General features: G+C 38.6%; 1 protein-coding gene across 5 annotated transcripts in view; it reads right to left on the reverse strand.

Moving 5' to 3' along the window:
- The window catches only part of cdc42bpab (CDC42 binding protein kinase alpha (DMPK-like) b), a 175,554-nt gene extending 159,649 nt beyond the window's left edge, over positions 1-15,905 (reverse strand). For all 5 annotated transcript variants that reach the window (XM_057822569.1, XM_057822570.1, XM_057822567.1 and 2 more), the window contains exon 1: positions 14,665-15,905. In XM_057822569.1, coding sequence (XP_057678552.1) covers positions 14,665-14,842 — 178 coding nt within the window. In that variant the 5' untranslated portion in view covers positions 14,843-15,905. The remainder of the gene's footprint in view (positions 1-14,664) is intronic.
- Between the last annotated feature and the right edge of the window lie 275 nt (positions 15,906-16,180).

A 16,180-nucleotide genomic window follows, 5' to 3' on the forward strand; every position in this document is an offset into this window, starting at 1 on the left:
CCTACAGTGGGCAGACAATGCCACTGCACAACAATCTAGACTTAGAACTAGGCGATTTGACTTTTTGTTTTAACCGAGAGCACTGATTGTTTGGAGACAACTGAGGTGAATGCCAGTACAGCCACATTTCCAACAAATCGTACAGTTCAGTTTAGTTTCATCAACCACAGTTCATCTTGAATCAAGTAAGCCTTAAAAAAAAGTCTAGCATGGGACATGCAGGCTGATGATGTACTAAAAGAATTGTGATATCAGAGCATTAGCATACTATTGAGACAGCACATAAATACTTCAATTAATTAAATTAACAATGATGCTTCCTGAGCTGTTTCGCCTGTTATTGTTGTTAGCACTCTGAAATCACTTTGCCAGCCCGTCTCCTATCAGAAAAGACTTCTGATGTAATCACCACGCTGCTCAGAGGGAGCACAAGGTGGCCTCGCCTCGTGCCACGGTACAATGAGTCATTCTGTCCTCACGCCCTCATATCACATTCACAGTTAAAGGGTTCGTCGATGGCGTGCTGCAAGTTGTAAGTGCAGTGTGAAAAGGCCTTAAGGCAAGACAGTTCAGTGAACTGACAGTACCTGTAAACAAGGAACAAAGCTTTGAAAAAAAAAAAAATTGCATTCATGCAATACCAATGGAACAAAGGTGACCCCAGATAATTTGCTATGGACTTATCACAAAACAGATGTGTGCCTATCTACACCTTTACAAGATTAACAAGATAAACGGAATATTTTTTAACATTTCTAATAGGACTTAATTGGAAAAGAAATGTGTACTAAACTGAATTGAAAAGTCCTGCTCGGTGTAGCTTTTAAAAAAGTCAGTTGCCTCAATATAGAATTTGTAAGAATGGTACTTCATCTAATCAATACGTGTTCATAAAATTTAATATGACTTTCCAAACATCTCGTGTGTATACAGTGATCCATCGCTACTTCACGCTTCAAACTTGGTGCCCTCAGTCCATCGCGGATTTTTTTATTTCCCCCAAATAAAAAATAAACAAATGCAGTATTTTATAGAGCAGTCTCGATCTGATCACGTAGTCTCTCACTCTCCCCCCTGCCGCTTTTCTTGGTCAGGCATTGCACTGGAGTTGCTTGTTAAAGTTAACGATGATTGACAGGCGTTACGGTTTGATCATGGCAGAGACACTTGGAGGCTGAAACTTCAAGGCGCCGCATGTGTCAATCATCGTTTAGCTTGTTAAACATTTGCTGTGACAACTCATTGTGTATTAGTGAGCAGCGTGAGCGGATTTAAGTGGACTCACTCAATGAAGTATTTAATAAAGACAAGCATTTTTCTACGTTATTCTTGTTTAAAAATAATTCGGTGGTACAGTAACGTTTAAATATATTTGAAATGCTTAAAAAACATCTACTGATATATATGGCGGAAAACACAGACAAGACTGAAAAAGCAGTTTCTGCTCTTGCACTCCTCTTTAAAAGAAACTGCAGCATTTTAAGCCAAAACAACTGTTGTGTTTGATTGAACAATATTTGTATATGCTGCCATAGCAGATTCATGGTGCATTAAGCCCCCGAACTATTTTTAATTTGTCCGTTTTACCCTGAAAACCCCCATTTACAGACGTCGCACAACCGCTTTTGTTTCAACCTAACCATAAAAAGAAGGTAAATATTTATATTATTAAAAATGTCTGTCATTTTTAGCTTAGAATCATTAATTGATGTCTAATATTTAGTTTAAAAAAAAAAAAAAAACGACTTTTAAAAAATTATTCACTCGCATATTATAAACTTTTAAACAAATTACGTCACAATGAAAAATTTTGCATCTGTAAAAAAGTCACGGATATCTACCTCATAACTATCTCTTAATTGTATTTTTTTTTTTTTTGTTACTGTCGTATTTTCCCCGATATTTTCGATGATAATCGATCCAAACAAAGAAAAATTGAAAAATAACGTTTAAAAGGGTAACCATATGAAAAAGAAAATCTCAACCACTCCTTGTTGTCTGCGATTTCTGCATCACGACCCTTGTTATATGACCATGTTTCACCCATAAAATCCCCAAAAATCTGGCTATGGCCATTCACAGCTGTGTTTTGACACTCGGTGATACATGCTACATGGAGTTTTTAGATAGAAACAAGGTAAGTACGCGATAATATCTCGTTAAAATCTTGGCGTCCTTAATTCTGCTCTCGCGTGCTCTTGCCTCCAATTAGGGTTTTGCTGTTTAATTTATTTTTTTTTTTTTTTAATGCGCTCCTTTTCAAAAATTTTCTTCCTCCAGAAAACTGAGATTTTAAGCTTTCCAATGATGTATCACACGTGCAAATCGGACAATTTTGAAATTTGGACAAATTGGGGGTCTCTGAGCGGAACTTCAAGTCACCTAAGTGTTTTCCGCCATATATAATATATAGTTGTTTTTTAATTATACTTTGGGGATAAAAAGTGAGAAACATGTCTTGTGTGTATCTCTTTCCAATGCTAAATATGAATAAATACATTGAACACACACACACACACACAAATTGGGGGTGGCGCTACTTCGCGGTTTTTCATTTATCGCGTGGGGGGGGGGGGGGGGGGTTCTGGTCGCTATTAACCGCAAAAAACGGATCACATGGTTGACGATTGGCAACAACAAAAAACTGCAGTCACTTCACTTTTGGCAAGTTTTGCTGGCATTTTTATAATCAGCCTAGAAACTATCATCTACGGTAGTGGTCCCCAACCACCGGGCCGCGGACCGATCCATGACGCATTAGCTACCAAGGCCGCAGAGCAATGAATAATTAATTAACAACTGCAATCTGACCTGTGGCTCTTGAAACATCGATATCCCTGTCTACTGCATAGACTAATCCGAGTAAAGATTTGTGTAGGTCGCAATCTAGTGGTTGGCCCCAATTACTAAGTTGTTTGCACACCTATAGCAGCCCAGCGCCAGTCAATGTAAACAGTAACTTTAACTGCTGCTGGCTGTGTGCTGCGGGCGGCGACATCTTTGGACAGCTGTTTTACGGGGAAAAGACCACCTGCTGAGCGAGAAGAGGAGCCTATAACCAAGTCCCTTCTGCACAATATGTGGCTAAAAGCTAGCAAACAAGGCAACAAAAGTGGATGCACTGAGAGCATCATACCTCATGGCGAATCGTATAGCTCAAGCTAACAAACCTTTCACGATAGGAGAAGCACTCATTATGCTTGCGAGCACGGATATTTGCCGACAAGTTTTAGGCAAGCCCGCTGTTAAAAAAGTTTGATTCAGTGTATGGTGACTGACATTTTCCCTGCACTTAATATTCATTTTTAGCCTCGATGTGTTATTTTATGTTTACTGTCATTTTCTGCCACACATTGCCGGTCCATGAAAAAAAGGCCCGCATTACACCGGTCTGTGGTGCAAAAAAGATTGGGGACTACTGATCTAGTGCAATGATATTGCAAACGGCTTGAAATGGAAACAAAAATTGGCCATGTAATGTTTAACCTCATAATTCAAATGTAACATAACCTCTTTAAAACAAACAGTTTAAAACTTGAACTTTAGTTTTAAATTTTAGCATCTGCAGCAAGTAACATTTCTACTGTTCGCTATCTGCCAAACTATAGCCGGGCTTCATTTCCACCATGTTTGATCCATTAAATATTTCAAGCCAAGATCCTGACACTTGTTGCCTGTCACATCTTATCTAATTAGCGGACGCTAAAACACAGTGTGCGAGAGTCGCAAAATCCACATGTACTGATATATCACAATTCGAGATGTAAAGTTCTATTCACGCTTCCCATATCATTGCGTCCGCAGGGTGCGTCAATGTGATCAATGTGATGTGAATATCGTCATCTGTAAGCATTTGCCTACGCAATCACTGCTATTAACTCATACAAATCAATTTATTGTGCACGTGCAGAACACGAACCGACCAAATCGCTGAAATTTAGTATGTGCATCTATGCTCTGCGTACAAGTCAAAGACTTCTGCAGACAAAAAAATGCAGAAACTCTAAAAGATCCTTGAGTGTGTGAATATGTTAAATAGGATTTTAAAATAGTTATTTCTGCCCCGTGTGGAAACGTCAAAGATATAAGCACACATTATAAAGGAAAAAAAGTCTACATGGCGTTACACAAACATAGCAGAAACCCAGCAAAAAGCAGCCAACAAAAAAGGTTTATGATAGCATTCATCATACAGAGCCAGTTAAGCAGGGGTCAGCCCAACCCACAAGGAAAGAATGAAGCAGAGGAGGGTAAGAAGATTAAAAGAAAGATGGTGGGATGAAGGGAAGGGCCGGGGGGAAGGAAAGGGGAAGGGGCAGAAGCCATTGGCGGTCAGGTCCTTAGGGTCCTGTGGGCCTGGCTAATGACCTGTGTGCTGAATGCATCCTTCGGGAGTCAGAGAAAGGAAGTCAAACCAGCCCTTGCCATATTCTAATGAGCCATGAGAATTAACAGTAACCCTGTTTCTTTGTCAACAAAACCTTCACACTAATCCACTGCATGTCTGAAGTCATAGCTATTAGAGACAGGCATTTTGATCAACAGTTTCACCAGTGTTGCCTTCATGAATAAATTCACTGAAAGGTTATGCAGTGGACCACAATTGAAAAGGGCGATGAAAGAAAGTTTACTTACTAAACGGCATCACTTATACAGTATGTTGGTTAGACACTAAATCATACCACAACTCGAATACCCGCCAAGTGCAAGCTGCTGTTTAACATTTTCTAAAAGACCAAAACTTTTCAACCTCATAACAAGCAACACAAATGAGACATGAGATTATATTTATATGCAAGACAAATTCACTCGCAAAGAAATGGCCATGTTAATGACCACTTGTCAACACCACCACAATGCTGGAAACACGTGAGCACACAATGACACAATGTGATACAGCTGTCTCACTTCCTTGAATGACATCATGTAGTAGACGCTTAGTCCGAACTAGCTCAATGAGTTCTTGTGCTTCCTTCCTGTTTAATGTGCCCACCGTCACCACCGGACAGCCAGACGGGAAACATCCGAAAAGCCTGAGAGGTTGTGAGGATGTCCTGTTAGGAGACCGCATCCTTCATGTTTTTTTAGGCCCGTACCAAGATCATTGTAATACAGACCGAGTAATCTTAATCCAACTGGGAAAACTAATTCATTGAGCTCCTAAATATTTTATAAACCCCGTTTTTCATCCACAACTACTGAATTAGCTTCAAAGTGGTTTAATCACATGCTTACTGTTGGGGGAGTAAGAGGCAGAAAGTACAAGATGCCAGGGGGCTGAGAGGATCGCCTAACATACAAGGCTTTTTGTTCTGACGAGGTGGAACCAAAGGTTCTTGACGTAGAATTTAAACCGTGTATAACAACACCTATTCTCTGGAACCAATAACTTTAATTCTAATGGCTAAAGCGAGGAATCTGAGCTACAAGTCAAAACAACAAGTGTGCGTCCATGGCAGTGGTTACACACCGCAAGGTACGTATGTGTGTGTGTGTGTGTGCGTGCGTGCGTGCGTGCGTGTGTGTGCGCGCGTGCCAGGGGCATGCTGCCAATGCAAGCCCTCCAAAGCAGAGCACACATTCACATACATCAGGCTACAGCTAACAGCTGGCAATTGCGGGCACATTTACGCTGTATTGAGAAAAGGTCAGGTAGCCTGCTCCAAGTTGGTCGACTGCAGGATGGCAAAGCTAAACATTTTTCAGAGGAACAAGAGGAATGCAGTAAAATAGAACACTAACTATGTGAAGTGTAAAAAAACAAAACAAAAACTAGAAAAGTAGATGCCATAAAAATAAATATTCAGTTTACTTTGTATTGTGGTGTTCAATATACACCTTAAATACAGTCTAACTCATCGCCATTCAGATATGTTGGTTATAGTAGTGATTAAAAAAAAAAAAAAAAAAAAAAAAAAAGAAACAACCTTAATACAGATTCAGAATATTACAGAAAACACATTTTTAATGTACATCCCAGCAAAAGAATCTCGTTTAATTGGAGAAAAACTAAACTAATTTTTCTTATGTTTAATATTCAACAAAATCATAAATTTAAGCCGGTATTTGCAGGAATTGGCAGATATTTTATCAATGGCAGTACTGTACTAGCCAATCAAATGAGAGTATCGCAGATTGTCCACCGTTCTTCGCTTCACAAAATAGCTGTTTTTGTGTACCGAAATGTTCACACTACAAGGCGCACCTGACTATAAGCCGCCATCCACCAAATTTGACACAATGACGACATTTGTTCATAGATAAGTCGCAATGGACTATAAACTGCAGCTGTCCTCACTGTATTATGGGATTATGGGAAGATATTAACCGGTAACACTTTATTTGACAGCGACATGATACGACTGTCATAAGACCAAATGAACCACCATGACGCTTAGAACCAATTGCCGGCAAAGCTTCATTGCTTCAAGAAGCTTCATTTGACCATCAATGCTCCCTTGGGGGAGACTGTCAACATCTGGTGCAACCTTCTGTTGACACTGTTGTCGTCCAACATGCCTCCTAGCATTCATTGCAGCGCTACAGCTGTGAATAAGAATCAAAATTCATGTTCTGTGCCAATTATTTCTTCAGTTACTGTTCCAATTGTTTCATTAATTGCTAGTTATGATATTTCGTAACACTTTATTTGACAGTGGCGACATAAGACTGTCATTAAACAATCAGAATTATGATATGGGATTGTCATGAGCATTAATGAATGTTTATAACAGATGTCATTTAGTGTTATCCGGCAAATTATCTCACTTTTGAATGGATGTAAAAGATCAAAGCTGGACATAAATTCAGTTAGTGACAATTTCCCGGATGTCACTTGGTGACATCTGTCATAAGCATTCAGTAATGCCCATGATAGTATCATGTCATAATTATGACGGTCTTATGACGCCGCTGTCAAATAAAGTGTTACCTCTTAACCCAAATGAATCAACAAAAAAGCCGCACTGGACTATAATTTTTTTTTTTTTTTAAGTAGTGGCTTATAGTCCGAAAATAGCGGTATATACATTATTTTCTCCATTATCACAGTTCTATGAATTTCCCTATTGGCATACTTATATATTTTGAGCAACCATCTTTTACGTGAAGGTCATTTATAGTGAGTATTATCTATCTCTTGAACGATCAAACATATGATCAGCTTGTTTACAAGCAATAAGATGAGAGAACATGAAGGCTATCTAAAAACCATAATTTTTCACCCCCTTTAACAACATACTAATTCCACAGTTAATACTGGTGTTGTGTGTAGTGCTGTAATGTTTCATAAATTAACTCGAGTGATTTTTTTTTTTTTAAAAAAAGCTTTGAATCAAGTTTTGCTGCTTCAAAGATTCGTTTAGAGTGGCGTTGTAATGTGTTTTCAAAGTGTTTGCATTTAGTTTTATTCATTTGGGTGGATCCACTCTGCTCTAGAGGGAACCGTGAATATGACATAAGTCATTTAACATGGCTGGATCCAGCTGCTCCCTGTTAAGACCAAACTAAGGTTGTAAGTTTTTGTTTGAGCTAATATGATTGTTTATGCATGTGTAATTTATTCAAACAGTTGCAGTTTTTTGTGGGAATATGTGTTTGAAAGATTCGTTAGCATTTTCAAGCATTCAATCTAGTGGACGATTTGTTGTAAGCTTCGGAAAAAAAAAAATAGCATTTTATAGCATTTATGCTAGTGAACTTTTGCTGTGCAAGTTGTTAAATTGTTCTTTTGTTGTACTTCAATACTCGTTTATTTTTTATACCGTTTGAGGCTGAACTCTGGTATTTCAATTTATTTTTAAATGCATTTATTGCCTTTGTGAAATAAAAGTGCAATTTTGCATATTGGTAGTTTGAAAAAACACTTGGGATTTTTATTTAGTATCAATGCTCTTTTGAAAGTGCAATCTTAGAAAGCCTTTGTTTCACATCTCTAAAAAATTATTCTGCAACGCATTAAATGTTCGTAATCCGATTACTCGATAATTCAAACTAATTGATAAGTTAATCGATTACTTAAATAATCGCTGTAACCCTAATTGTGTGTGAATCATGCCGACTATCTGCAGTCTTACATATAGGAATGACAGGTATGTTAAGGATTAACCAATATGTATCAATACTGTACATAGAAACACCTGGGCACGATGCAAGTGCTTCGGTAGAGCAGAAGTGCATCAATGCAGTGTTGCGATGAAATCAACATTCAACGTTATTATAAATGTAAACTACCCATTTTTCCTTTTTCCCCCCTACACAACTCTAATTATGTACTGGTAATCAAGCACACCCTCCAGTGCAGGAGTTCCTCTCAGTCACAGATGACAATGATGACATTACTAGCTGATTATGTCTAAGGTGCATGGCGTATCACAACAACAAACTTGCTTGCGATTCAGATGGCGGATATCGACTATAAATCAACAAATTTCCAATCTGACGCTTGGCAATACTATGGTCTTTACCGGAAAGATGCACAAATTGACAAAAGTCACACAATTTGCTACGTAAATCTTTCCCACTGCAGTGAAATACACAGGCACCACCATAAATCTTATTCCGCGCATGAGACGGTGGCATGGTGGAACTTGTGATCAACAATATGTAATGGGCAAGCACTCTGCTTCACATTTAGATTGTACTAGTAGCCTGAAGAGTTCTGCTCACATGCTAGTGAATTGTTCTACTCCACATAAGAAACACCACGGCCTCTATTGCCTTTTTTGTAAAGAGCAATTTTCTTTTGAATGTTTTCATATTTTTCTGCATTTAATTCAAAAGCAAAGTCTCTTAACTGTTATTATGTCATTTAAAATAAAGTTTGTTTACAGCACGTGTAATTTATTTTTCTTTAAGCATATTGCACATTACCTAATTATTGTCAATTGTTATCCTGATGGTTACAAAAGAGCTGCTTGATTGAAAAATGTAAGAAATCCTTTTTTGTGACTAATCTAACTCATTCAAAATATATGACATTCATTTGCATTGGTGTATGAAATCATATCAAATTGTGTTTGATCAAATTTTGATCGTGATTTGGAGGTGAATCGTATCGCATCGGCATTTGCTGCTAAAGTATTGTTTATGTATCGGATCACTGCTGGTGTGTTAAGATATGCATCAAATCAGCCAGAAATGCACAAACCTAGTTTATGAGGAAAGATACCTTTATTTGAATACCTCGGTGGTTAGAAAGGTGCTATTTAAACCTATTCAATAGATATGCCTAACTATAATGTGTTTACTTTGTAGTACTACCCAATGTACTGTGATAACATTGAAAAGGTTCAATGTGCATAAATACAAGTCAACCTCTGCGGTTAACAAACCACAGTGTGAGTGAATGAGAAGAAGCACAAGCCTGAACTACAAGTCCACTCTGCCATATACTGTAACTGCTGAAGTAAACACAAGGAATTGGGATACAGTGTACTTTCCCATGTTCATTCCCCTGTGGCTTCAGGTCATGCAGGGGTCTCCATTTCAGGTGGAATTAGGTCACCAAACAAGAAGAAAAGCACACCCAATTTAAATGTTTGTTGTGTTCTGCAGCTCCTTTAGCGACCTTACTGATATATGCCTTAAAAGGTGCATATGCTCAATGACTTTGGTGGTCTGATTATAAGGCCTTTTTCTACGTCAGCCTGCCAACAGCTGTGCATTCTCAAGTTTTCAGAAAAAGGCAGATCATTCTAAAATTGGAGCATTATTGGGTTTCGTGCAAACCATCTTGAACCGCTTAACAGCATGTAGGATTCAACTGTGTTTATACCATCTATCAGAAGTAGCCTGCTTTTAATAGGCTACCACTGTGACATTTGTTTTGTAGTGGTAAAGCAGAAATTGGACACTGTGAAACTAATACAGTGCTTGTAGTTTTTATTGTAAGTGTGCTTTGCTGTTGACCGGGTGTGCTACTAAGAAATTAGGAGAAAGAACTGATCCTTGTCAAATCTTGCTCAGGATATCTAATATTTTAAATCAATGATAAAACTATGCACTGAAAAATGACACTAGTCTATTGGTGATTCATTCATACTATACTTCTTAACTGTACTGCTCGTGAAAATACTATGAAAAACGGTGTAATACTCGTATGTAGTCCATTACAATGTCTTCTGAATGAGATATTGAAGAGATATACTTGTCATTCTTTAAATCGGTGTTGTTTTTGGCAGCCTTTTTAATTTTCATCTAAGTCTTTTGGACAATAATACTTATGAGTCTTAGTCATATTTTAGTAATTTCCAAATGTGTGTCTTTGTTGACGAACACTCGAGACTAATTTCGTCTGGTTTTCGTCGACCTTTTGAAAGTCTGATTCCAAAACTAAATAATGTATTTCGAATGAACATTGACAGACAAGCAAATATAGTCGCATCTACAAGCATCTACAAATTCTATCACGTGATAATACAAACTCAACAGGAAAACAGTACATTATTTTCAATTAATCATACCCACCTGGACGCCACGAACTGTATGGGAAAAAAAAAAAAAAAAAAAAAAAAAGCTGTCCGAGAGTTTAAGAGGATGCTTGCCTTCATCAATAGCCTAATGCTAACCGAACGTGAATGCTATGCTAATGCTACGAGTTACATTTAGTGTGATATGATCACTCAGCACAGACCTGTAAAGGTTAAAGCAATATTGCATATTCTCCCTTGCCAAGATAAGAAGACAAATCTTACTGTGATTGTGTTTAAAAGAATCAATGGGAAGACTGGAGAGGTCACTAGCGGGGAGTAGCAGCACATCACACAAGTGACACAACAAGACACTGATATAGGGCTGCAGCTATCGATTATTTTAGTCGTCGATTAATCGATGAACTAGTTAGTTCGAATAATCGAGTAATCAGATAAGGAACATAAAAAAATAAAATACTTGAGCTGAGCCTAAAACGGTATCACAAACATTTTTTAAAATGAGGATCTGTGTACAACAAAAGAAGAATTAACTAACTTACATAGCAAAAATCAGCTAGCTTAAATCCTATAAAACGCTTCATTTTTTAATTTTATTTTTTACAATTCTCTTAACAAATGGTTCGGACACATATTCCCACAAACAATGGTGAAATATACTTATAAACTATTTTACGAATGCATTAAAAAAAACATTAGCTCAAACAAACTTAGCTTATGTTGGTCTTAACAGGGATCAGGTAGATTCAGCCACATGAAATGAGACAGAAGAGAGGGCAGTGTATCCATCCAAATCAACAGAACTAAATGCAAACACTTTCAACACAAACCATTACAACGCCACTTTAATTAGACGAATACTCGAAGCAGCTCGATACTACTAATACTCGATCAATTAATCGTTGCAGAACTACACTGATACGATGCAGGCTAACTATAAATAAAATGTCACACTTTGTGAACATGTGACGGAAACCATAGCGCATTTTCGTCTAGTCAGAAAAAAACTGGCATTTGTGTCGTTATGTTTTAGTCTCCCAAGACAAATTTTTAGCTCGTTGTTGTCTCATTATCATCTCAAAAAATTGTTCGTTGACGAAATATTTTCATTACAGTCATCGTTGATGAAAACAACACTGTTTTGAATGAAATATAAATGTCATAAACTGTGCTACAGGCTACATTAAAAAGGTAAGTGTGGCAAGACTTTCGAGAAACTTGTAGTTAAAACGTCAGTAACCACAAGTTGTTGCTCCGTCCATCATGTCATATTTGAGTGGAATTTAGGCCTTGTTCTAAAAACACACTTTTTGTTTTTGATTAACAAAACATTTTTCAGTAGAATTGCAAGAGATATTGGCTAAATCAGGTATTGTTATCATCATCTCCTGAACTTGGCCTGAAGAGTTGATGGTTAAGTGTAACGTCCGTCCAGGGGCTTTCAACACGTTAAACAGAGTTCAAACTACATGCACACCTGACATATTGTTTTTGCAAAGCCGGCTAAATAAGCATGTTTGCTCTGGTAGATTGACTCATGAAAACAGCAGCAAAAAATAGCCCAATGGCAGAAAAAAAAATTGTGTAATAAATAGTCGGGGATTCTTTTTAGCACACAAAAAACGAACGCCAAGAAAACGGCCACTACCAGAGTTTCAGCAGGCCATGAATGATGACTTTTTAAGAGTAAGTCATACAAATGGGTGGGGTGGAAAAAACTTACAAAACTAAATGAATCACCATTTAAATCCCAACATGGGTGCTGGGATGGTCAAATCTACTAGTATTGTCTGTATTTTAAACTAATTAGTTGGGCTAAAATGTAGTCAGCAGAACTGTTTACTTTCACTGTCTAGAGTATCATTAATCCACATTCCCTACTGTAGGCACACATATTTTTCATGCTTCTAGGGCTTTCCCCGACATGTAGGACAGGGTAGGGCAGGCATGCTCTGGCAGCTAGCTAAAAAAGGTGAGTTGTTCACATTCCTGCTTCATGCACAAACCAAACTCCCCTTGTCACACGGGCGCACACACACGCATAGCTTTTCCACACTATCCAGCCTGTGTGTGTGTGTGTGTGTGTGTGTGAATGCATCTGTGTCTAACCAGTTCATTACGCTTGCCTCAAAATAAATGCGCATGCCCAATGATCCACAAATACAAATTGTATTAATAATGAATAAAATAATAATAATAAATAATAATTAATTTTAAATTCATATAATTTTTTTTTTTAAATCACCCAGAAGCCAAGTCATTAATATGAACTAAGAAATGTTTAAACTTTGAATTTTTTTAAACCTGTCTCTTAAAAGAATCGGAATCGAGAATCGTGCAGAACCGCAATCTAAACATGGAATCGGAACCAGAATCGTTCAATTTCAAACAATGCCCAACCCTATCTATAACAATACAAGAGCTGAAACGAATACTCGAGCAACTCGAGTTTAAAAACGGATCCGGGTAATTTTATTCACCTCGAGGAATCGTTTAATTTTGCCAGCTCTATGCATCACGTTTTGCCCGGACTACTTTTAATGCGGGACAACGCGCTGACGTCACGTGCGTAGAGGAAGAAGCAATAATAAATAAAAAAATGTTTTAAAAATACCTTACTGCAGCCAACAGCCGCTACAAACTACGCCGACGTTGCTAAAAACTACGCCCGCATGAAGCTAAGGTGGTAGCAGGTAGCGCGAAATGGCAGATTTCCCAGCGCTAATAAATAAGATTAACGTTACTGTCACTCGTTCACGTAACGTTAGCCCTGCAGAGGGCTAGGTTTCTATTAATTATGACCACTGTCGATGCGTAGCTAACGTGTCTTAAATACACTTTTATTTAATCTGTGAAAACATAGCGCTGTACAGTGATGAGGGTGTAAAATAAAAACTTAATAAAGCTAACTCAATTTTAGCTCAGTAGTCATTGCTGGATAAAACACAGTAGCGCTGGTCCCTAATGTGCTGCAATACAGCAGGTATCATACATTTATTTTGAACACTGCAAAAACTCCAAATCCTATCAGGACTTACAGTTTAGACTAACTTAAAACTTAAGTAGAACTTAAAAATAGCTTGAAACAAGCTCGCCCACTCCTTGATGTCTGCGATTTCTGCATCGCGACCATATATTACCATGTTTTACCCATAAAATCCCCCAAAAATCCAGCTGTGGCCATTCACAGCTGTGTCTCACTCAGTGATATGTACTACGTGGAGTTTTTGGATCGAAACAAGGTAAGTTTGCGATAATATCTCGTTAAAGTCATGGCGTCTTTAATTCTGCTCTCGCGTGCTCTCATAGGGTTTTGCTGTTTAAACAGTTTAAAAAAAAAAAAAAAAAAAAATGCCCTCCTCTTCCAATTTTTTCTTCCCCAAGAAAATAGAGATTTTGAGCTTTCCAATGATATATCACACATGCATATCGGACTATTTTGAAAGTTGGCTAAATTGGGGGTCTCAGAGCGGAACTTCAAGTCACCTGAGTGTTTTCCGCCATATATATATTTTTTATAAGATCTAGAAGTTTTTTGAGTAAAAGCAGTAAATTAGCCTTTTTTTTATTGTAGTCACATCTAAGATGCAATTGTTGGCTGTTTTCAACAATGTACAGACATCGTTTGACTGAAAATGGTTCAATATTAGAATAAATGTCTTGTTTTCTCATGTATATTTATAATTGCTCTTTACCTAAAAGAATATGTTTTATCCGATTACTTGATTAATCGATAGAATTTTCAGTCGAATACTCGATTGCTAAAATATTTGATAGCTGTAGCCCTAATTGACGGGTCAGATCGGACCCTGCCTCTTTTTTTTTTTTGTATTTTTTTACCCTGCCTCTTGAAAGAATCGGAATTGAGAATCGTTCAGAATCGGAACCGTTCAATTTCAAACGATGCCCAACCCTATCTATAACAATACAGTATATATTTTTTTAGGTTTATAATTTAATCCCAGCCAAAACTTGTAGTCTCTTAACTCATCTTATATTCAAGTTTCACACTGAAGTCCATTCGTTTGTAGTTGTTGTTGAGAAAAAGAACAGGCCAGCTGAACCCCACGACTACTATAAAAGGAATGTGATGTGGAAGGGAGGGCCAGTGCACAACCAACGTTATTAGCCTATCGTCTTACCAAAAAAGAACAACAGTGAGGGATGGCTGCACAGGCCAAACAAGGAGGAATCAGGAAAACACATCACAGTAAAAGTTAATCGTTCTGCTTACCCCATTCCAAAAACTCCTTGATATTCTTCTCCCTTCTGAGTGGAGAGTTGTTGCACTCATCGTAGAGGCAAACCAGGACGTCCAGCAGGGTTTCCACGCTAAAACACTGGCCATTCGACCTGGAGGGCCCGTCCAAAATCATCTCCTCCAGCTCGTTCAAACGCACCTCTCCCGACATGCTTGAATAGTCCAATTGGCTTTAATAAGTAAAAAGACGAAAAAGTAGTGGAAGGGCTCCAACGGTCCAGTGAAAAAGTTCTATCTCACGGTGAATATGTATCGAAAATAAGAATTACAAACTTTCAGCTGCAAGTAAGTCGCCGTATCGTCGATTTACTCATGATCTTTGCTCAGAAATCCACATTTTGAGTGCATACGGGGTGCAGCAGCTCCCCATGTTAACATTCCTGATCGCCGCAGGGCAAAAGAGAAAAGTATAGTAGTCCCAGAAACATAGCCTAGCTGCCCCAGGACGGTTGGTTTGGACGCTGCAAAGAAAAATGGAAAAAGATCCTCTCGTTACAGTTTAACAGTTTCCCCCGAGTTGATGTGGCGCACATTCGGGATTCCTCATTCGTGCTTGAAGCCAGCAAAATATGCGAGGCAGATCCGCAATGCTACAAAGCCCCGGTGCCCCTCCTCTGCTCCGGGAATGCAAAGGGCGACACAGGCTTAGTTAGCAGCTTGCTACCTTAGCCAAGTAGCCCGTTGGCTAGCGAAGTGAACGTTCCTTCGCTTTACTGCTAAATGTCATCATCGCAATTTTCTTCAAAGAGTCCCCTTGTCATGTGGTCACCGTGTCTGTCAAACGTAGCCCAAGTCGGGCCCTTTCAATGTTACTCGTAATGAAGCCCTCAAAATATCCTCTTATTGTCGCAAGTCAGCACTGCTGCTGGATATGTTGTTTAAATCCCACCGTCCGTCCTCAAACTCGTCTCCTTAGTTCCTTCCCACTTCCACACGACGGTTGTTCAGAGAGTTCAAAAGAAGTATCCGTAAGTTGGCCGTTAAAATGCGAGGGGGGCTCTTGTCCTTTTTTAAAAACGTTGCACGAGAGCCCGTGTTACGTCAAAGAGGAGCGAAGGAATCGGGGTTTGCGGCTTCCAAACACGGGACGCAGCCCAAACTCCCTCTTGTCCTCTCTCCTTCGCTTTGCCTGCAGCCTAAGTCTCCCCCGCCGGTCGGTCGTCTCCTCGCTGCCTTTACACAGCGGAGCTACCCGGCCGCTACCAGAGATCTTCCAAGCTTAAGATAAGAAAATACACCGGCCACGGTTGAAAACTCGCGTTGCATTTTGGGAAGCAAATATTCACTGTAAAATGTAAATGACGTCTCATCTGAAAACTAGACATGTGATATATTTTAGTTTGAAGAGCTACAAATAAAAAAGGTAGAGAAGGTAGAGAGGCTTAATTAATGTTCCTATTTTGAGGAAAAAACGTTGACGCTTCTACGCATGCGTATTACCAATCGACTCCGCCATCTTGGTATTGATTTAGAGCCTCTCTTTCTTTTT

Source organism: Corythoichthys intestinalis, chromosome 19, assembly GCF_030265065.1.
Source record: "Corythoichthys intestinalis isolate RoL2023-P3 chromosome 19, ASM3026506v1, whole genome shotgun sequence".
NCBI classification, from domain to species: domain Eukaryota; kingdom Metazoa; phylum Chordata; class Actinopteri; order Syngnathiformes; family Syngnathidae; genus Corythoichthys; species Corythoichthys intestinalis.